Source organism: Ooceraea biroi, chromosome 2 (genome assembly GCF_003672135.1).
Source record: "Ooceraea biroi isolate clonal line C1 chromosome 2, Obir_v5.4, whole genome shotgun sequence".
Taxonomy (NCBI): Eukaryota; Metazoa; Arthropoda; class Insecta; order Hymenoptera; family Formicidae; genus Ooceraea; species Ooceraea biroi.
The window spans coordinates 1,730,963-1,754,552 of NC_039507.1; the positions used below are offsets into that span (position 1 = coordinate 1,730,963).

The following is a 23,590-nucleotide window of genomic DNA, read 5'->3' on the forward strand; positions in this document are numbered from 1 at the left end:
AACAGTAATTAATCGTCATGGCGTATTTATATATACTTTTAATTATCGTGATTAATGGAAACATCTGCTTGGTTAATATTTCTTTTAATAAGTATTAAGTTCAATTACACATTAAATTCTGAATACTACGAATTTAATCAAATATTAAATTGCAGTAAACATAGAAATCTGCTTAAATTTAAAATATTATATTTTAAATATTGCTTAAATATTTAAATCTAAATATCAGTAAATATCAAAACAGATTGAAGTATTAAAATAAATAATATTAAATCTTTTAAAAATTAAAATTTTCACCTTTAATAAAGAATATGAAATATTGTTAGAACATAATTCTAGAGAAGTTATAATAAACTTTCACTTTTATTCTTTCTCCGGCAACAATTAATAAATTAATCAATATTTATTTAACTGCAAAATATTGCAGTTATGTATAAAATATTAGATCACAAATTGACGGTTTATGTCTGACGTTAGCATACTTAGTGATTTATACTGAAACAATCGAATATCGATAAATCATTTGTTGCCAATCCAGGCGTGGTGCATCAATAATTTCGCGAGCAAGCTACTGCGTTGAACGGATCGATGCGAGTATCCTGGCAAAAGCAGACCTTTTGCAGGTCAGGCATCGACGGCCTTTCACGTAATGTCGAAAACATTCAACATTCTAAGAGTGTTAAAAGTCTATCTCTAGGCATTTTCAATGAATTTAATTTAAGATTCACTCAAAAAGCGCTGTCTCTTTTTCTAAATAATTGGATGCTATACATTTTTAGAATGTGTTCTCTAATAAATAAAATTGAAAGAAACTGACTTTACATATCGCATGTTCAAACATATCGCATAACGCGATATGCTTGAGCATGCTTATGAAGTATAAGGTGAATTAGATTGGAGTTTGCACGCGACCAATTTCCATAGAAATATTACGCTCGAACGTGATAAAACGTAATCTTACTAAAAATTCTATTTATAAATATGCATACTTCCGCGCAAACATAGTACGAATGCAACAAGAATACACGTTTGTATCGAGCTTTAAATGCAAATGGATAAAAAGCGCTGTGGGTTTATACCGGGCGTCGAAAGTTCGCATGCAAGAAGGACATTCGCGTTGCGTAAGTCTCTATTAAGTCAAGAAACTTAGACATCGCCCGAGTGCAGGTTTCGTTTAGGAAGTGAACTTTTTACTTACCCCACCCACCCCCTGCCCCTAGGGCAACGAGCGCAATTTAGTTCCACTTATATGCATATTATGGGAGACTTAAATTGCACCAAGTTTAAGACGCGGGATCTTAACGTATTTGGTTATCCGAAAGCAAAGTCTTGAAGTTTGCGAATAGCTTTCGGCTTTCTGCGAGAGCTCGTATTTAATACGTACACTAATACTTCTCAATCTTGATCAAGATCGCGTAACATCCGTCATCGATTGCTCATTAAAAGTACATTTTATTACGTATTTTATCGTAATTTATCGATATTTTGAAATAATTTATAATAATAATTTATAATAATTATATAATATTTATAATAATTTATGCTCTGTGATAAATAAAATACATTTCCGTAAAATTCGCGCAGGATATATGTAGTTATGTATTAAGTTGAGTTATAAATATTTTAATAAAATTTATTATTTCAGAAAGTTTCAAACGTTCCGATTTTTTTCTAATAATGATGGGTCGAATAAAGATAAACACTAGTAATATGTGATAAAAAAGTAAATATAAATTTGAAATTTCACTATTTCCATCAGAATAACTTCAAATAAAACGTAATACCTACATATACATTTCCTGATAAAATCTCTAAATCAAATTTTTTTAAAAAGAACAAATAACTCTACTAAATATCGAATAAATATCAACTTCGCATTCGTATTCACGTTCTAAACTTTAAACTCTTCACTTATAAACACACACACACACACACACACACACACACAAAATAGTTTATTAGTAAATAAACCGAAGATAAGTATGTATTAGTAAAATTATTCGAACAGTTAAAAGATATTATGCAGGTCAAAAGTCATGCGAGCACTGTCATGCTGGATGCAAGAAGAAAAGGGGAACCGTAAAGAAGGAAACCGAACCTTAATCGCAGGGGTCACGAAACCTGGCCCATCAGGGTTGATACCCCTCCGGAGTGGTGTTGTTCTCCCGAGTGCGCGATCGCTTCACTGTCGGACAGAAAGAAAAGAGACGCAAGAACGCTAAGCCACCCCATTAGCAAGCGTTGCCGCTAATCTTGACTGAAGTCAAGTTATCGGAACGTGCCAGAGCCCTAAGTTCCGTGTCAGAATTAACCGCCGATTCCATCGGTAAAAGTCATTGAGAATGAAAATGAAGTGAGACCACCACCGCAGATCACCCATGGCATTTTAATTAGGGAGGGATAATCGAAGGTCTGATCGGGATAAGACAAGGTGGAAACGGGATAGATAGATTCTCCACCTCCGAGAGTTTTTGGAAAATTGTCCGCAGGCCGACCATGCTGTCGTAGCGACAAATGTTATTTCTTTACAGATCATTCTTGATATACGGATTATATGCGTGCTTGGATTTTTTCTATCACAGTCTAGCAAACCAACCCGCACCTTTATTATTATTATATAACAAAGACACAATTTCCTCATGTAAAATATTACATATTTTATAACACGTGACGCTTATGTGACGTGTAAATATACAGCTTTTCTAATAAACGCGATAAAACGCGCAAATAATAATATTCTCGCGTAAACGCGTTGCGAAACTCGGGATTCTACTAGGAGTTATCGCACAGAGAACCATTTCTCAGTTCTCAGACGTATAAATCGCTTTAGTTGAAGTTAAATACGCCGTTTTTCCGTAACAATGGCGGGATGGAGGTACGTGCTCGGCGCGCTCGAGAGCGTGCTGAACCGGCTTATCATAAGTATCGCGGGAGGAAAGATCGGTCAACGTACTCGCCGATCGGATTACGGTGAGATTTACGCGTTATCGGCCCGGCGAAGGATTATTTCGATCTCCCACGTACCGCGATCGATCATCAATTGGGCAAAATAGGAATGGAGGAATAGTATAATTTACCACTATTACATATATGCGGCGTTACATTATCTCGAGTGAACTACTGGATTTTCCAATGCCGATTCCATGTTTGCTCATGCATGAACTCCGTTGTCATTAACGAATATAACTCCTGGCGAAAATATTTTTCTAATCGATAAGCTTTATATCGAGAAAATCTTATGCAGCTAGATTTTCTGTGCGGCATAAAATGTATAATATTCTATAAAATGTAACTCAGGAAGAAATCTTATTTATAAAAGGAATTTAAAAATTCAAGATGGTTTTAAACTAAATATGATGTTCCTCAGCAAAACTTTGATGATAATTTAATTATCAAAATAATGAATATTGAGAATTAAGGAGATTTATTTAATTAAGTATGAAAGAAAAGCAAACTTTATTTTCCAAATAATGTCAGAGACAACTATAATTTTCAAGTATTGATTTAATATTGAAATATCTAATGTCAAAAATATTATATTTAATAATTGTAATATATTTTGTAATCTTTGATTGCACAATATTCTAAATTTGAAAAACTAGAAATTATATACTTTAAAGAAAAAAATTTTGAGGAAAAGATTATCAGAAAGAGAATATCTACTAGAAATTTTATATAAGCTTATGAAATATTTATATCTTATAATATGCATAATACTTACTTGTCTTGTATTATCTATTATTATTTTTTATGACATATGTACTCATTTCCTTTTCGAAGAGATTATTTAGGTTATCTTATTTTGAATAAAATTCTAGGATATAGGATCTATAATACATCACGAGATCGACTGTAAGAGTTACAATAAGATAGATACATGAGCGCGGATATTGAAAAATGAAGATAGATTGGTGCTAATAAAGTGCATAGAAAATCAAAACAAAAAAGGATTACATCGACGATACGATCGCATGTTCGATCTAGGGCGTCGACGTCGTCTCCAAACTTCTCGTTTATCGATCGACTCCGGTGACCCAGCAGCTCTATCCGTGGACCAACCGTTCTCGATAATGTATGCTTCACACCGAATAATTCAGAGTTCTCGTGGTGCCGTAAGTTATTCGAAAATTCCATGGTTAGCATCCGACATTGCTTGTTGCCAATAGAACTTTAATAGCAAATTCTCACATTACTGGCATGCATTTTTCTGTTCAGTTGCGATAAAATGCGCTGTTTAAAATTTATCACAATATAATAATTGACATACGTGTAATAATAAATATTTTATATTATATAATATCTTATCTAATTTGCAGCTCGTCACGCACATTTATCAAAATTCTTGAATTATCGTATTCATATGGTATTGTATAGAAATTATTATGTAATTTTTAGTGAATTTAAAAATCGAACGCTTTTGCGATAATAGGATCGTATTCCTTCTACAGATATGCTGACTTGTAAGAATCTGTTGTCTCAATTAAGAGATCCAATCTCTCGACGCGGAAATCGATCGATAAAGAAAGGAGAGGAGAATCTGGGTGCAGGGTGCTGGGGTCACACTTACAAGACTTACGATCGGCGTGTCTGGTCCTCTTGCGTTCGCGTGGCGTAGTTCTGGTGGCTGGAGTTTTCGTCGCGGTCTTCACCAGTGATTCCAGCAGTTCGTCGACGCCGTCAGCCAAGTTACCATTGGTGCTTTCATCCCTGAGCACCGGACCTAGCGGAATTATACGTCCTAAAACAAAATAATACATCTTGTTACTTTTTACGTACTCCTCGTAATAATAGCATCGCTGTCATCAAAGTAATATTTCTCTTCATCTCCGTTTCATTTATGCAAAACATGTTTAGTCTATGTATACTGTAATAGTAATTTACTATTAATTATTGGTACGTTAATAATTTGTTAGAGATGAATAAATAATTATTCATAATCGATTTGACAGTTGGGGAATAGATGTTCCTCTGTTCTAAATTTAAAAAACGATATCTATTCATAAGTTCATAATCTTTATCAAAGAAATTACTGTAATTATCAATTTTTTCATTAAAAAAAGCTATTATTTAATGTATCTATTTTTCCGATAAACTAGTATTATGTTTGCGCTATTATTACTTCTAATTATTATATTTAAGTACCTACATATTTCGATGTAACATACTTGAAGAAGTAAATTTTTTCGTTTGTTTCATGCGAGATGCAGTCAGAAGGGAGAGAGTGTTTAATCAAAGACGACTTCTCACAGAAAATCGCGCATCTGCGGGATTCATCTTCCACCTCACCTCACCATCTTATTTCCTACAGAGTAGTCACCTCAGTTCGTGGGACAGAAACTTCGAAACTGTCAAATGCACAGAATTTCTTTCAAAGCTTCTTTCAAACTCGTCCGAGGAAAGCTATCGTAGCGGTCGTTCCATCTACTTCCGATACAGAAACTGCGGGAGAGAAGATGAGATAGGCAAAGGACGAGAGAGGGTGGTAATAGAATTTTCATGGACGAAGCGAAACGAGGAAGAAAAGGTCTTAAGTCTCGCTTATTATGCTTTTCTTGACGACTATAGGTCAATCCAGACAATTCATTTCTATGGTTACTCTACTGTGAGAAGCACTTAAACGTTTTCAAATAGCTTCTTGCTTACTAATCTGATATATAGATCCCGATAACATGTTCTACTTAATGTATTCGTTGCATAATAAGCAATTGAAATGAATCGTAGGTTTCGGAATGTAGAAATTAAATAGAGGAAATATTACGTGAATAAATTTTAATTAATTGGATCTGGATTCCGATTAGGCCTGAGCGTTAAGAAATTCGATCAAACAATTGCAAAATATTGGGTTGGCCAAAAAGTAATTGCGTTTTTTTCCAATAGATGGACATGCATGTCTTGAAATGTAACTAACTTCATTCTAAACCGCAAATTCATTATGTAGGTTAACAACTCACAGTTCAAGCTTGTTTTAGAAAAAGAAAGTACACGATTTCGTTAACAATTGTTTGTTTGCCGTCGATTTCAAAATGGAAAATCAAAAAGAACATTTTCGTCATATTTTGTTTTATTACTTCCGAAAAGGGAAAAACGCTGTGTAAGCTCATAAAAAGTTATGTGACGTATATGGCGAAGATGCTTTAAAACTGCGGCAGTGTCAAAATTGGTTTACTAAATTTCGATCTGCAGATTTTAATGTGAAAGATGCACCACGCTCAGGAAGGCCAATCGAAATTGATGATGACAAAATAAAGGCACTGATCGATTCCAATCGGCGTTTAACGACACGAGAGATTGCCGAGAATCTTAACATATCGAAATCGAGTGTTGAAAACCATTTAAAACGACTTGGATACATTAGTAAACTCGATATTTGGGTACCACATGAGCTCAAAGAAATTCATCTTACTAAGCGTATTGACATCTGCGATTCTCTTTTGAAACGTGAGGAAAATGATCCATTTTTGAAACGTATGATAACAGGCGACGAAAAACGGATCATCTACAACAACGTCAAACGAAAAAGATCGTGGAGCAAGCGTGATGAACCTGCTCAAAGCACTTCAAAAGCAGATATTCACCAAAGAAAGATTATGCTGTCAGTCTGGTGGGACTTTAAAGATATTGTGTATTTTGAGCTGCTTGCAAGGAATCAAACCATTAATTTAGACGTATACTGTCGTCAACTGGATAAATTAAATGATGCCATCAAACAGAAACGTCCAGAATTGGTGAATCGCAAAGGTGTTGTGTTTCACCATGATAACGCTAGACCACGTACAAGTTTGGTCACTCGTCAAAAATTGTTGCAGCTTGGATGTGTTACCACATCCACCATATTCGCCAGACCTGGTACCATCAGATTACCATTTGTTTCGTTCTTTGCAAAACGCCTTGAATGGTAAAACCTTTACTGCTGATGAGGATATCAAATCGTTCTTGGAATTGTTTTTTGTTGAAAAAGATAAGAACTTTTTTGAGCGCGGAATCATGAAGTTGCCTGAAAAATGGCAAAAGATAATCAAACAAAATGGACAATATATTGTTTAATAAAGTTTTTGTTTCCCATGAAAAATTCGCCTTTTATTTATATAAAAAAAAAACGCAATTACTTTTTGGCCAACCCAATATTTCATACTATGAAGTCTAACGTAAAGAATCAAAAAATAAGAGTAGATTTGTTGATATCTGTGTATAATAACTGACACTACATCCCATCGAGCGATTTATTTCGTAACTTTGTCGAACAAACGTAACGTTGCAACTAGAAAACGCTAGCTAGAAATCGCTACACATTGCTCACACAACTCGAGGGTTTTTTAGCTGTTGAGACTCGAAGGCCATCATATCCAGCTGGAAACACCAGTGCGACTTAGACGGAACGTTTAGATACTTTATGTCGGGGCACACACGGGAATAAAGGAAAGAAAAGTTATGATGGCCACAGCCGCGGTAATGCACGTGGGTGGTTGGGTTTACGAGCCGTACGGTGCTAGCTGGGGTGAGTACCCTTGTTCCTCGAGTCAGCCCAATCCACCGCGTAACCCTCCTCCGCGAGAGCAGGAATAAAAATTCCACGTTTCTCCTGGGAAGTGGTGATCCACGGTTACAACGTAATATAGTCTTACGAGATCCAGGACATGTCAGTTCCCATGTTGGATCTGTTTCCCGGGATGGCCTTACCGCGAGTTTTGATCGTACGATGGATCTTCATACCCTGAGTGGATCCTCGAAGCAATTTTCAATATGGACATCCGATATTAATCATAATAGATCATTAGAATATCTCAAATTTTATTCTTTTATTAAATTTTATTTTATTAAATACTATTAAAGAGGATTTAATAAAATTAATCAATAAAAATAGAAATATAATAAAATCCGAAATTTAACAAATCTAGCTAACTAATTAAAATGTTTTTGTAAATGTACAATTTAATTTGTATTATATTTATATTACACTGTGAATAATTCTAAGTTTTAGGTCACCAGTTGAAATTTCAGTCGACAGCAACAAATGTTGGAAATATATCCAGTATCCTCACAGTATTCTATGTAAAAGAAATATAATAGACTTGCTAACTACATTCAATGAATATTTATCCGCACGTAAGAAATACGATGGAAAGTTGGTGGAGAGTTGCTGAAAAGAAAATCGAGAAAAGAAAAATATGGAAAAGATAGCAAGTTCGCGAACAATGTTGCGATAAAACTTGTAACATCGAGTCCAACCGAATTCTTTTGAACAAATACTAGGAATAAATATACTAGCAGCTGTTATTTGCGCGATATTCCTCCGCGCCGACTCGAATAATATCCACGTCGTTTCAAATATTCCCCCTGGAAGTTAACTACTTTTACATTCTGCCCTCTTGAGAGGCGAAGTTACCATCTCGTGTAGTACGCGTAAAGCGCGATAAGAAGCGAGTGGCGAACAAAATTTCGCTCAAGTTGAAATTTTTCTCCCATGAATACGGAATTTATAAAGCAACACGCTCGACCATCGAAGACATCCCACCCTGGCGCTTTCCTCTCGCAACCAAATAATAATGTTACTTACAGCCGAGTTACATTTATAGCTTAACGGCGCGACGCGGGAATAACGCAGCTCGGCGAACATCATCGCGAAAATTTCGGGTGAGAAAATTCCGAGTCGCGTAAAAGAGAGACTCTTGCCAAGTAAGTCCTCGCGCGGGACGTAATGAAGATAACGAATGGGGGGACTCTTACCGGGTACGCGCTGGTAAGTTTCACGTTCGAATAAACACGAGGGGGAAAGAAAATTGTAGATTCGCGAACGCGCCGTGTAATCACGAGGATGGCGACGACGCATTTACTTCTCGTTTTCTGGTAATGTCGTCAAATGACCCGACGCTATCCTTAAATCTTGCCTGCAAGAGCTGCTGCTTAAGGGTGACATTTATCTCGCGCGCGCGCGCGCCGCCGCCGCCGTCACCGAGTTGGGGCATTACGGAGATGAGAAGAAATTCTCGCACTTTGTTCTTATCCGCGCTGTGGAATAGCCGACGTGGCCACCGCCTTTTAGAGCCGCGCGTTATTTTCGCGCGAGTTAAAAGCGACGCTAAATAGAAGCTAGTACACCACCGTCATGTTCCGTCGTGATCGCTCGCGGTGATAAAATCTCGTTTGTCTGATCGCAGGAGTAAGAGCACGTTCGATTCGTATTTTCTGCTTGATTCATGAATGCCATCAGAGGCTAAAGTTGTGCACTTTATGTTGTTTTTCTTAACAATTAGAATGTAATAGATAAATATGATAATATGGATGGCATTACAAATAATAATTTTGTAAGGTCCGATTAAATTGTAAAAAATATATCCTTACATCACAAAAAAAATGGTAAATAATTTGTGATGTAATATATATATTTAAATAATTATATTTGTAATACACAGAGAAACGTATTAAAACTATTTTTCAATTAACATTTCTTCTCTTGTATTTATTTTAATATAATATTGTGTTACGTAATTAAATATAATGGATTGTTAAATATTTTATCGTGAAATAATTACGTTGGCATTCTGCAGTTGAAGCAATTTATTTTCAGCTTAAATCGTTTGTAGTTATTAACAGTGCAGCGCAGCATATTATTTAGGTATTATAAGCTTATATACAATTTATTATGCAATGGAAAAAGAAATAAATCAGGATAAAGAGATATGTTAAAATATAATATTGTAGGAGAAAATGCCGGAGGAAAATCTAACAGAACTCACCGTCTTTCCTCTGTCTTCGCCATGGTAAAGTGCCGTGGATACTCTCGACGTCTGAGATGTCACTGCCAAGTAGTTGCCTGAGTTCTGCATCTGCTCGATCCTCTTTTGTACGGAACTTGCCGACCTGTAATAAAAGCAATATTGAGACTTTACAACGAGTTCGCACATGCAAAATTTTACAAAAGTAACATTAATGACAATTTCAAACATAGGTCTCATGATACAATTATATTGGGTAACAAAAGTTCATAACGTTATTTTAGTTTTCAAATTCCAAGACAAAATAATTATATATATATGAATAAATATTTATTCAACATATGCTTGTTCTATTAACGTTTGTCATCTCAGTAGCTTCATGATTCCATCTTTCCAGACACCTTGTCACCTTTTTTTCATTGAAAAAAATTAAACAATGCTACGGATTTTTGTTACAACTCAATATAATTAAGACAGAGATAATCTAAATATAATCTAGATAATTTATTTAAGTATAAATACGATGTCAAAAAAAGGAATTATTTTATATTCATGTATACAATTACAGGTGAATGAAAAATTTTGAGAAATATTACGAGAGAATTTCGAAGAAAGAGAAAAAGATACAAAACAGAAGTGGCTTACCTCCGTTATCATCTTCCCTCTAGTCTTATTGCGTTCGCGATGATTGGCTTTCTTCTCGAGCTGCTGTATCACTCGTTCCCTGGTGGTCCTGTACTCCAGAGCGAATTCGGACACAATTCTGCAAAACTCGTTCGGTTTCGTGTCCTGTATCCTATGCAGCGGTATACCGAGCCACAGGATGAATTTACGGAAACGGTTTATGATACGTCTGTGCACGATGCCTAAGACGATTATCCTCTCGGCGCAGTCGGCAAGAAAATCAGACATTCTGCGGCACGAAAAGGAAGCGATGTGTTTTTTTTAAGAACATATATTTTATAGCAACTAATCGCGAAAGAAAAACATGTAAATCTTTCTCGCGAAGCATTTATTGTAGAAAATATTTTTCATTGTACTTATTCTAAAACGCGCGAAAGAGTGAAGTTTTTGATAAAATTTTTGTCAAGATAAAAGAAATTAAAGATGGTGCAAGAGATAAAAATGGCAGGTCTGTCGGAGGATTGCAAGTGCAATGCGAATGATTGCCAGCTGAAAGGACAAATGGAAAAACTCGAGAGAGGAGAAAATGTCCCCTTAGTAATTAATGGAGGCTCCACTTGGATGGCAGCCAGTTTCACTGAAAAAAAAAGCTCTTCCCCGAATTTATCGAAGTCACTCGGGACTCCTTAAACGCGAGCAGCTAGGAAAGTTCACGGCAGAAGAAAGGGAAGAGAATCTCGGAAATTGGTTCGCGGACGGAAAAACTCGATGAGGATTATACTCACTTGACCTTCATCATCGTGGAACCATCGTGCTTTGCAATGAGCTTGAGATGGTCCCAAGACGCTTTGCACTCGCTTTCGAGTTTCGCGATGTTCGCCGCCAGTTCATCGAAATCGATTTTAGAGGCTCTCGTTACCGCGCCGATCTAAAAGTGTAACCACATTGACGGTGCCAAGAAAATTATTTCAATTGTCTTCAAAAAATATGTCAAGATATTGATGTAATAATATTAAAGTTAGGAAAAAATGTATCTCTCTGTAGGAAAAGAAGTTTTGATTTTATTATATAGAAGAGATATAAAAATTCACATAATATTATAAGAGTATAAATTACGAAAAATATAAATGAATTGCTGTTGGTTTTTATTCCAATTTATATGTCCCGATTTTTTCTTCTCAAGATTATAATATTAATCTTTAATATTATAAGGAGAAAATTTTAAAATCATTTTAAAAAGCCAGATTCAATACTTCTACGCGCGACATAGGTAATCAAATAGAAATAAAATTGCAATGAAAAATTGTGAGCAAACATACTCAGTTGTGATTTTCGTAAATGGAGTCGTACTGTCGCAGCGTCACGACGAAGTGTAAAGTTTTCTTAGCTTTCAACAGTGCTAACTGGTCCTTACCTCGGAGTAGAGATCCGTAGAATCCGGAAACTTCTCCATCACCATATGGCAGAGATGATGAAGCAGCGAGTGCTTGTGAACCGTATCTTTCACTTCAGGTACTTTGACGAGGTATTCCAGCTGAAAGCCCTTCACCTGAAAAAGGATGAAGTCTTCCTGACACGATGCATCGCATGGGAAAATCACACGTCCCATTTCGATGCTCATAAATTTCGAGATTTTCGCGACTCTTTGCAGACAAACGCTATAACCGAGTTGCAACGAAATGTATACATATTCATCAGTTTATATATGTATAATGTTCCTATACTGTAGACTATATTATAGTGTGACTGGATGAATATCATACTTCTAGCACTATTGAATATTTTAGCACATACTAACGTCGTGATATTTGAGATTTTTATGCAACGTGTTTCAATATTTTATCGCAGTGCCTCAAAAGATAACATATCATAATTATCAATTTACTGAAACGTCCTTATGGTAGATATTTCAGCGAAACTATCAAGAGTTCCAGCACTGTTCTGAGAATAAATAGTGGACTGTGATTGCAGCAAAACTTCGCATTAAACCGAGATTGTTTTCGGAAAAATGTGGCAGTCAGCCAGGTGGCACGAGAGGCACCTCGCCCGGCCAACAGTTAGAACAAAATTATCGATATCGTCGGGTTTCAGGCTGCCGCGGGCCCGCCAGATTGCGGGATAGACGGATTAAGCGGATATCATTTGGCTGGCATTCAATACCCACCTCATTTCCGTTGAGGAATATCCCGATCGAAAGGAGCGTGCTCAGAATCCCGCGGAACGTTTTATTCACTCGCAAGGTCTCCATACCTTGCTTCAGATCCATCAAAGGGTCCGCGATTTCCTGAAAGTCACAAAGACCGGCCCACATTTACTTCCTCGTCTCATGCATCATCCTATTGATTTTCATATGACCACACACACGCATTGTTGCACGGGGTTTCGCGTGGTCGTTAATTCACGAATTATAACGGGAGCGAAAAACCGGAACCGAGCCGCGCAGGAAGGAAGCCATTTTTATGCAAGCGGACATTCTCGTGGCGCGTATATTTCTTGTGGAATTTTCAAAATCTAATATTCTCAGAAATATATTGCAAATACTAAAAGTCCTTTCATGATACATGAGACGCTTTATTATTCGCTCATTTGTAATAATAACACTCATGCTTTAAAAAAGATTTTCATTAATATTATTTTTATCAATTTTTTGATAATTTTTCAAATATTTGATTTGATTGAAAAGCGATATATCTCACATCTCAAAAGCACACAAACGCGGAGACAAAAAGATTCGAGTGTTTCGAGCTGCAAGCTATTTCGCACTTCGATTGCAGCCGAGCAATGCAGGGAAGTCAGGTCCTCGAGTGACCTCTCTTAGCTCGCGCACAATATCGGAATTTGCCATTTTGTCGTTGAAGAAATGCGCCGAGAGAATGCTCTTCTGGCCGCTGATTTCCTCTCCTACATTGCTAGCATTCCTTTTCATCATTTTTGTGATATTCGTAACAAAATTCGCACGCAAGTAGAAGAAGAGAGAAAGAAAGTAGAAGAAAAGCCAATTTATTTGTCACTATGTAATCAGATACAATAGTCCAATAAATACCGTACTGGTTTTAAATCGAAATTACGCATAGGCATTTATAATATTATTATTTAACAAAGCAAACAGATCCATTTTGATAAATTAAATTGCGATTGATAAATGATGAAATAAATAAATAAATCAGGTAAACAAAAATAAGAAAAGGACATGTCTAATTCATAAAAATTGAAACTGTATTAAATATATTAATAAATAGTTAATTTTTTTGTTACATTATATGTACACATAACACATTATACGAGAAAATTCGAATTGTTTTATGTTTAAATAAAATAGTGTTATTTATTTGAAAGATAAATTCTTGATTTTGCACTCGCAATCAATCAAATGAATAATTTTCTATACAAACACGATAAAAAGCAAAACACAAAAGACCTTACAATTAGTATTAAACTGTGCATTAGCAACAAGGAATATTATTAGCGTAAGACTACGACTTACCTTTTCGGAGTTCTCAAAATCTAGTTTGAATGCCCATAATTTCAATCTTGCTGGTAATTCCGAAATGGACGTCAAAGTCAAAAGAAACTGTTCGGCCGATCCTAAAGGAAGATCAGGATGGGCGGCCTGCGCCTCTTGTATCCTGGACTTTTCTTCCTTGGTAGGCAGCATCGTCAGAAGTTTCTGTCGTAGGGAATTTCAGGACAAGGAAAGGAACAAACGAAGAAAAGAAGCCAATCGGAAATTAGAGAAATCAGAATAAATTTGAAAACGAAAGTATATAGGTGCATTTCAACTGAATTTCTAGGTCGACCGTGAACAGAAATTTGGAAAATTTTTAATCCTGTCGGTCGTAAATTAAAGGGGGATTGGTGTTATTCATTTGGACAAACGTTCAACATACGAACAAAAATCGAAGAACAAATGTAAGGTAGAAACCACGGAATTGAAATGAACGAAGGATGAAAGATAACTAAAACTTTAGATTGCAAGATTCTTGAAAATAATTTCCACTTTAACACGAAAATCTTATAAAACGATTGAAATACTGTGCACGTCTACATCTTCGGGAATGTACATATATATTGCAGATAAACATATAAAGGATGTTCTTTAATCTTATGACTCTTTAACAATGCATATCTTTTAAGACAAGTATTGAAAAAATAAAACTTCGTAGATGAACGAAGTATATAAATATTCTTACCTCGATACCCTCTCTGTTCATGATAGTAGCGTCCATTTTCAGAATCGCCGTCTTGATGGACCTCGGTGGTGGCAGTTTCGTCATGCCGATATTAATAGCGTTTGATCTTTTATGATTCAGCACAATGATCTCCTTGTTCTTGTTCATCTCTTGCTGCTTCTGCTTGCCAACAACAATGGAAGAACTTTGGTTAAATCGCAATCGTTCGTGCGCGATGCAACTTTGACATTCTCGGTATTAATCCGTAGCACTTGGAATTATTGCGATCGATTAGTATTTATTATCGTGCATCAATATTCTTTCCGTACAAATATCTCGCTAGGAAAGCACGTACTACAATACTAAATATTAAGACACATCGTGTACATTCGTGAAAATACGGTGGAAAAAAAGATACATGTGAGATACGTGGAAACATCAGTAAAATGGGATAAAATGTAGCCAATATTTTGATTGGAAGTGAAGATGTGCAAACGACATCGAATACTCTTCATCGAAATTGTCTGGCTGCATAGACGAAAACTCATGTGGACAATTTTGTGTTCGATACATCCAATAACTATCATGCGACGATAAGATCGTGAAGCTATCCCTTCATAGCTCTTTCCGTAGATCACAATATCGTATTTTATCCGAGTAACAAGTTTTTCGACCGTTTGTGTAGAATCGGTATGAATCAAAGTAGAAAGCGGTACGTAAATCATGATATCATAAATTTGAAATAACATCTTAATTAAAACACACATCATCAAGTAAAATAATTTATAAATTTCTAATACAACAAAATCTCTTTTACACACACAATATTCTAGTTGCTAAAGGGAATTTCCCTTTAAGGAAAGGGAAAGACTAAACTGGGAATTACTTTAACGCTAATCACATCAACTGTGGTGGAAGTACATGTGAAAATGATTACAACTGAAAGGACTGCAAGGTAAGGAAACACTTCCGCGCAAGTATTTCTAAAATGAAGGGTGCACTATACACAACACAGAAATCAGAAGTCATTACACTGACAAAACATCACTACATGCTTCACTGAAAACTGATACGGAAATGTATTGAAAGCGAAGATTATTACCGATCACACATATAGTCACGATAACGTTAGCAACAACATCCGCTATTAATTGTTCCACAGCGGATCAGCCAATTATGTTAATTATCGAGGAATGCCACGCGTGAGAAATGCGCGAGACCTTTACAACAGCGAAAGTGCATGTAGCAATCTTTCCGCGAAATGAAATATCCCCCGTGGAGTCTCTTTTAATTAATGTATTATCGTCGATACGAGAGACGATATCGATCGTGCCAGACAGCAAAACGCACTCGTGTGAGGATGCACTGGGAACTTGCATGCACGTGTATTAAATGATCAACGAAAACCGCGCGGAAAGTTAAGGAATTAAGACTCACCTCCTGTAAAATTCCAGCATGCCATTTCGTTCATTTTTTTTTCGTGCGAGCACCAACAACATTGCCAAAAATACAAGAAGAAGATTAGTTGGATTGCAGAAACCATCATCACCACCATCACCACCCCATCTCCGCTATCTCAACCGCCGATCATAATCATGACCATTATCATAACCGTTATCCTTATGTGATACAGTAACGGTTAACCGCATTATTAAATTATCCTATGTTATTTGATACATATGTGGTCGAGCAGAAAGCTGAGTGAAAGTTAATGCAGATCGAAATTTACTCTGACACTCATTCTACTCATATTTTACGAGGGTAAAGATTATGAGGTTAACGCATAAATGTATTCTTGTAGAAATGCATAATATTATATCATAACAGAGAGATATAGATAAGAAATTCATTAAATAATTTTTTTTAATTAATAAAATTTTAGATTACTTACTAATAAAAATGAAATTTTAGATTACACTTATTAGAAAATATTATTCTACAATATCTCTTTGCAAATATTTACTATTATACAATTATCTGCATTATTATGGAAGAATAAATACTTCTTGTCATAATAATTAGAAGTTCCAATTATCGATAATATTATAACCGTTATTTCAACAATGGATTTTATAAACTTCTCTAGAATAATCACTATTTTTCTAATATCTCGTGCATTTTGCAATTCCGCAATTTTGTGCGGTTAGTGTGAAATATGCGACGTTCCCGCGGTTTTGATTTACAACGTTGCGGAACGGGTGCAAGCAACTGTGCAACGTCATTATTCGCATCGAGAAGGCAAGTTTTACAGCTTACTCTTTACTTCTTATTTCGTTGAGCTCGCGATTTTCTTGGCGCGCGGCCACTTTTTCGCCCTTTTTTATGAGCACGGGTCGACTGTAATTATCGGTGCGCTAGACGAGTTCAAAGGGCGAGAAAGAGCGGCGTCGGAAACGGCCGGAACGGAGGAATAATGCGGCAGCTTTCAGTAACGCTCGAAAAATACGCGCAACCCAGTCGCATTCGTCGGTATCTTTTGCCGCGATTTAGTTGCACACATGTGCGATATACTCGTACACAGGTAAGAGGAAACCGATATAATCACGCCGTGTAATTACTGCGGTAATTAACGACTGTGTTTTTTACTCGATTGCAATGCTTCGGCACAATGCCAATCAGCAAAAAGCTTTTGTAGCCACGAAAAATCCTGGTTAATAATAATATGTATATAAATTTCAGTGATGCGTATCCTTAATTATTCATATCTACATATATTTTATCTTCTATCTTCCGGCATAAATTATTGAAAATGATGCTGATCATTTAGTCTCCCCCACAGACTTGGGGATTGCTAACTCAAAAAGAGTTAGAGTTAAATTATTCTACTCACAGAATAAAAACTTGTAGGTTTTCTTAAATTGTTCATTTAAAAAATGGTATAAGTTTAGTTGCGGGACATTTTAACATTTTACTATAATTGAAACATTACTTGATATGTTAATCAGTACTGCGTTAATTTATCTCTTATTAGAATTCATGGCGTATCAAAACTGACTTGCACTAACGTAAACCTAATTGCGAAATAATCGTCTCAATTAATTGTTTTCTTCACGGTTGAAATAAGAGATGAATCATAAATGAATAAGCTAAGAAAGGGTCGCTGTTATAACGTTCTTACTTGAGGTACGTATAATTGTAGTTAAAGTGGTTTCTTTTACAGTAAAAGTGGAAGAGATGGAAAACGTAATTTGCGATACTACTCTACTTTTGACAAGAAAGTTAAACCATTGTACTATATTTTCGTATATATCTCAGAGTGCATTTTCTTTAGTATCTCTAGCATTTATTTGCTGATTAACATAATTATGAACCTAATATACAGCTCAAGCAAAAATTGATAACTAAACTATTATTTTTATCTAGAAAAAAGAATAATTACGACAAAAATATATTTATTAAATGTAAGATAACAGCTATCTAGTTAATGCTACTTGACAATCAATTTCATTAATTAAAATGAAAACTAAGATAAAATTTTATTTCACAAAAAACTAGCAAGAAATACAAATTAAAAAAATGTAATTAATGTTGTTATATAACTATGAATGGCCAAAGTATAAATCATAGAACTTTAATATTTTTTTATAATATGACGATATTTAAAACCGTAACGTGCCAAGCAATGCGACAGAAAGATATCATCCCCTTTAAACTCGTGCAACCCCAAACTGCTAAACCAGCCGCGCAACAGAGTTTGTGCGTGCGGGATTGTAGGTATACGCTTTCTGCACGCTGGAATTTTAATACTGCGAAAGGGTCTTGTTTTTCAATTCTGCATGAGGTAAAGTCGAACATTCACAGAAAAATTAACAAATCAGAGAACAATTGACAGTGCGAGACAGTTTGAAGCTAAATAAAGGGTGTTTTCCAACAACGACACAGTGCGACACAGTGTATCATTCTATCTTTGTTGTTCGCTGGTATTGAAAGAAGATAGAATGATACACTGTGTCGCACTGTGTCGTTGCTGGAAAACACCCAATAACTGAACTGAACCGTAACGAATGATAATTGTCTCTTCAAATGCCATTTTCCGTCTTTCTTTAAAAATACTTTACAATTTTCTTATCAAAGTGATCCAATTTGAGACTGCCAAAATTGACTAATATAAGTAATGATGATATCATAATTATTTGAATGGAAGAACCACAAAAAAAATGAATAAATGATAACAAAGGAATGGGTCAAAGCGTGGTTTCACTATTTCCATTTTGTTAAAGACGTTGGAAAACGTCGCGTTCGGAAGCTACAACGTATACCTCTAGAGGAAGAGCCGCGGGCAGACCTCGTTTAAACGAGCATCACTCTTTATATCGTTCCCGCCTCAGCCATCCGGCCGACGGTGAGAAACTCGCGCGGTTCGTTGCACCCGAAGAACGCGGAGAACGACACGAGAACCCGCGCTGAATCACGAAGGATGTCGGACATGGAGACCACTCACCTTGGTGATGAGATCCTTGGCGCGACTCTCGAACAGGTGCTCGAGCTTCTGCGTGTCGACCGCCACAGGCGTCAGTTCGTCCCAGATCATCTTGTGCTTATCGAGTCGCACGAGAATGTTGGGATCGTCCCGCACCTCTTTCCAGAACAGCTTCACCGTCTTCTTGCTCTTCTTCGCGAGCAATGACGGCGGACTCTTCGGCGTGTTGCTGGACTCGTTGGTCGGCGGCAGCGGCCTTGAACTCTTCAGACTAACGCCGAAGGGTGGCGGCGGACCCTGAGGAAGCGGGGGTGGCAGCCTCGCCCCCAACGGAGGAGGCGGTGGTGCCTGAATGTCGCCTCCCGGGGGCGCCATCGGAGGCGGCGGGGGTGGCACACCGTTCGTCACGTTGGCGGCGCGCAGGACGTCGATTTCATCCTCGGAGTTCAGATCGGTGAAATCTAGGTCACAAAGCATCAACGGTCGCGTCAACTTCTTCACCAGCTCTTCCCAGTGCAACTCATTCTCAGATTTCTTCGTCTCCTGCAGCTTGGGTAAATTATCGCCTGTTGGCGACTTTAGCACGTCCGCTTTCGACTTCGACTTCGCTAGTCCTTCTTTTGCCTTCGAGATCAACCCGCTCATATCTCCTATCCTGAGTCATACATAAAAAATGCTAGGTCGTATAATTGTTCAATAATAATAATAATAATAATAATAATATATAAGTATAATATAAAGAGATCACACGGTTAAACAATAGATAATATGATTAAACAAGCAATTAAAATCGATTAATGTCGATTGTATAATATGTATATCGAATTATTCGTCGTATATGATTGACTAATGTTGATCCATCCAATTATTACATTAATTAATTGCTATATACAGAGATTAAAGCCGATATAATTAAATAAGTTTAATACAAGCTTAAATCGTGATGTTAAACATGAAAATGACCTTTATGTTTAATTCGACAGTTGTTGGCAATGTATCTGCATTTATATCTTTACATTTCTATTACGTGAAAACGAAAATTATCCAATATTTTCAATGACACTAATATTCCGCTAATGTTTCGCTGATATATTTTAATAACATCGCGATCTATGTTTCAGCCAATTATCCCGATCTGTTTAGTCGATTAATATCACGATTAACGCTATTTACCGTGTCACATATATTTTTCACAGCAACATCGTAGCATTATATGTTTAGTCACATTTTGTTTTAATCATTTAAAAAGATCTTTAGAGATTGTCTCAGAGACTATTTCACGAGATAGAGTTGCTTATCGGTTTATTGAAAGTTTTGCATCCTACGGGGACTTAACTTTTATACGAAACGTGCTACTTTTGCAGTATCTCGCGTATAAAATTAACTCGATAGAACTTCCGGCACAAGTACAATAAAGTCTGTGTGACTTTTCCCGTCCAAAAGACAAAATCCATACGACTTTTTCTCAATCCTTCTTGAACTATTGTCATCATCGATAATTGTTATTGCCAATCAAACAAAAATACTTTTGTTCAAAGCCTTGCATATTATTCTTCTAGATATTGATTAGTTTTAAAACTATCGTTCTATCTAGACTAGAAACTTCGCCCTTCTTGTCGATTCAAGAAGTTTGTACGCTGTACGCTTGGATACGCAATACGGAATACGGAAGGAGAATGCAGAGAATAAATCAATTGAGCAACATGCATCTAAGATGAAGACTGCGCCTTTGTCGAAATTACCTGGAAACTTTCTCTTCCACGGGGCTGCTAGGTATAAGATTCTGTGCCGCTAACTTCTGCGTGAGATCCTTGACGGTTCCTTCCCTCTTAAGCTGTAGAACCACTCGACGATCCTCGTCTTCGTCGGTGTGATTACTCTGCTCGTACTCGACACCTTCGTTGGGACTTTTGCCGTACCATGGCTTCTTCTCTTCCGAGTCGAGCTTGTTCGCGGCGTTCATCAAGGGCGTCAAATCCTTCCTGCTATTCGTTCTGGGCAACTTGTTTGAAGGAGAATCAGCGTTTCTTTCGTAAGGGGTGCCGTTTGTATATCGCAGACTGTTTGATGCAAAATGGCCTTTAATATAAAAAGCAGAAAGTATTTTAATAACGACGATATCCTTTTGATTCCTTAGAAATGATTTTGTTTGTTTTGAGAAAAGAGATTCATTTGTAAATATGCTTTGCAATATCAAGCTTTGAATGCGATTTATCTCCCAATATACACGTTTTCATTAAATATATAAACAGAGCTTATATATTTATAGATAAATACATACAATATAAAATTAAATAGTTGCAAGAATTATTTTTCATAAAAGTATATGGAAATATTATTAGTAATAATTGAAGATTAATTATATATAGATATAAAATCAATTATATGCGGGAGTAATAAATGTAATTCATGTAACGGTTACTTTGTACTAAAGTATTTACTTTCTTGATCATCGGTATGACCAAGCGAAGCTCTCATGTTTGCGGTAGCCTCTTGTTGCTCTCTAATGAAGCTCCTCTGTCTCTCTGCGCGTTCTCTTCGCCGTCTCAGCGCTGGTGTAACACCAACATCCACTAAAATACACAACACAGTATTTCCTTTATTAATACAAATTACGAATGTACACCTCAACGCGTTTGAAAGCTAAATTAGCTAATATCCAATTGCGTTTACTTATATGCAAACTTTTCCAAAAATATAATCGAAATTAAATTTTGTTTTTTCGTCGGCTTTCATACAAAACAATTACAAGAAGAATTTTTTATTGCAATAATTTAAATTATAATTGACATTTTATTAAAGTATTATTGGAAAAAGTAATAAAAGTATGTGCTTTTTTAAAGAAGGTAAAACAACAGATACGTTATCTATTACGTTCTATTCAATGTGCATGTGACATTTTCTGATGGAACATTTATGCTGACCGCGTGTCGCGTCTCCAATGAAATGCACAAGGGAACTGAAAACCGCAAGGTCTCAGTAGGCGATTCGCTGGATCGTACTTCGTGGGCGTTCAAGTTCCTATTCATCATGCAATCGAATTGCTAACGAATCAATTTACAACATATATTAGTTGAAACCATCTGAATAATTTTGAAACTTCAATTAATGAGATTTATGTAATTCCAATTAATGCAACAGATGGATAATAATACTCTTGTCAAAAAACATTAATATAACATAAAATATTTGAAAAAAATAGTACAAAAAAATATGATAATCACCTATAAAACGGTTTTTTAGAAAGTTATTGATTTTAAAAGTATTTAAATGAAATATACGTATTATACGTATAATTATTTAAATATGCTAATAAACATTTTCAAGATATGTGAAATGATATAAATAATGTTAATTTTAAAGTAATTATAAACTGTTAACTTTTTATTTGCTATGTAAGTCTTCAAAGTAGAAGACTTCAGGTGAAGAAAAGAATGGCAGGATTACCTTTGTTCTCTTTGTAACTACCATTAAGCTGAACTTCACCCAGATGACCCTGGGAACTTTGAGAGCTGCTTGATTCGTTGTCGTCATCTGGTAGGCTCGAGTTTAAGGTGTTGTTCAGCGAGCTCACACCCAAAGAGTGATTTAGTCGTGGACTCAGACGCGCGTTCAACGACATGGATAGGGGTGAGTTACCAGTTGAATGCCTCCGGGACTTCCGTCGTTCGTGAGAATCCACTAGAGACTTTCGATTCCGCAAGGTCTTCCTATAGGAACGACGAAAAATACTTTCATCAAATCCTTATCAAACGTAAATAAAAAATAAATGTCTTTTCCGTGAATAAAAAATAAAATATTTTTTCCACTTTTTTCGAACATGTATCTTTTTACGATTGTTTTGCTAAAGTTTGCAGTAGATACACAGAATCATCCATATATATGATATGTTATATGCAAACTATGATACCATCTACCTTATATTGTCATCCAGTTGACGTATAGGCGAACCCGTGTCGCCGTCCTCATGATGCAACACCGCCTCGTAGATTTGGAATTGCCTGAGCAAGTCGAGGTCCGTGCCCTGCTTCGACATGTACCTCTGAATGATGCCCTCCATGCCTTGCTCCTCGAGGCAGTCGACCTGATCGTAGTAAGTGTCCTGATCGGGGATACCGTTCAGGCACTTGTTGATCAAGGTCGTCGCATATATAAGCAACTCTGTGTCAGCGGCGTCATAATCCTTGAGGAGTTTCATCACGTTAATCCACGGTACCACTCCCCTCGCCTGATCCACCGCCCGTACAGCCCTGACCAACAGCAGACTGTTCGTTTCCACGTACTCGACGAACACGAGCAACAGCTTCAGCGCCGTCTTCACCACCAGCCGAAAACGGCTGGCAATTAACGTGTACAGCCATTCCACCGTCTGCCCGTGTTCCATCACTCCGTTCATGCCGTCGACGTACAGCATCACCTGGCCGAGTGCTGCATGAATGCAAACGAGTCGTGAGATTAAACACCGAGGGGGGCAAAATTATTCCAAACCATCGCGCATAAAGAGGGACAAGCCTTTGGCCATTGTCCGTAAATGTATCTCTTTCCTACTGTATCACGATCATTTATCTTGTGCTCTTTACTTTTCAGTATGGCGCTTTTCTATTTCTGTTGAAACGCAAATATATGACGGAGAATGGCATACCGCCATTCCGGTCAACCACTCC

General features: G+C 36.5%; 1 protein-coding gene across 5 annotated transcripts in view; it reads right to left on the reverse strand.

The window, feature by feature from the left end:
- LOC105287966 (FH1/FH2 domain-containing protein 3) overlaps window positions 1-23,590 on the reverse strand; it is a 134,410-nt gene that overhangs the window by 3,960 nt on the left and 106,860 nt on the right. For 3 of the 5 annotated variants that reach the window (XM_026967869.1, XM_011353869.3, XM_011353870.3), the window contains 13 exons: window positions 22,844-23,354; window positions 22,374-22,636; window positions 21,368-21,499; window positions 20,669-21,005; window positions 18,948-19,581; window positions 14,528-14,689; window positions 13,822-14,004; window positions 12,502-12,621; window positions 11,752-11,886; window positions 11,123-11,265; window positions 10,359-10,626; window positions 9,735-9,858; window positions 4,568-4,738 (listed from right to left, as the gene is read on the reverse strand). In XM_026967869.1, coding sequence (XP_026823670.1) covers window positions 4,568-4,738; window positions 9,735-9,858; window positions 10,359-10,626; window positions 11,123-11,265; window positions 11,752-11,886; window positions 12,502-12,621; window positions 13,822-14,004; window positions 14,528-14,689; window positions 18,948-19,581; window positions 20,669-21,005; window positions 21,368-21,499; window positions 22,374-22,636; window positions 22,844-23,354 — 3,183 coding nt within the window. Of the gene's footprint in view, window positions 1-2,098; window positions 2,186-4,567; window positions 4,739-9,734; window positions 9,859-10,358; window positions 10,627-11,122; window positions 11,266-11,751; window positions 11,887-12,501; window positions 12,622-13,821; window positions 14,005-14,527; window positions 14,690-18,947; window positions 19,582-20,668; window positions 21,006-21,367; window positions 21,500-22,373; window positions 22,637-22,843; window positions 23,355-23,590 lie in introns of all 5 variants that reach the window. The other 2 variants (XM_011353872.3, XM_026967870.1) reach the window with 2 other exon arrangements.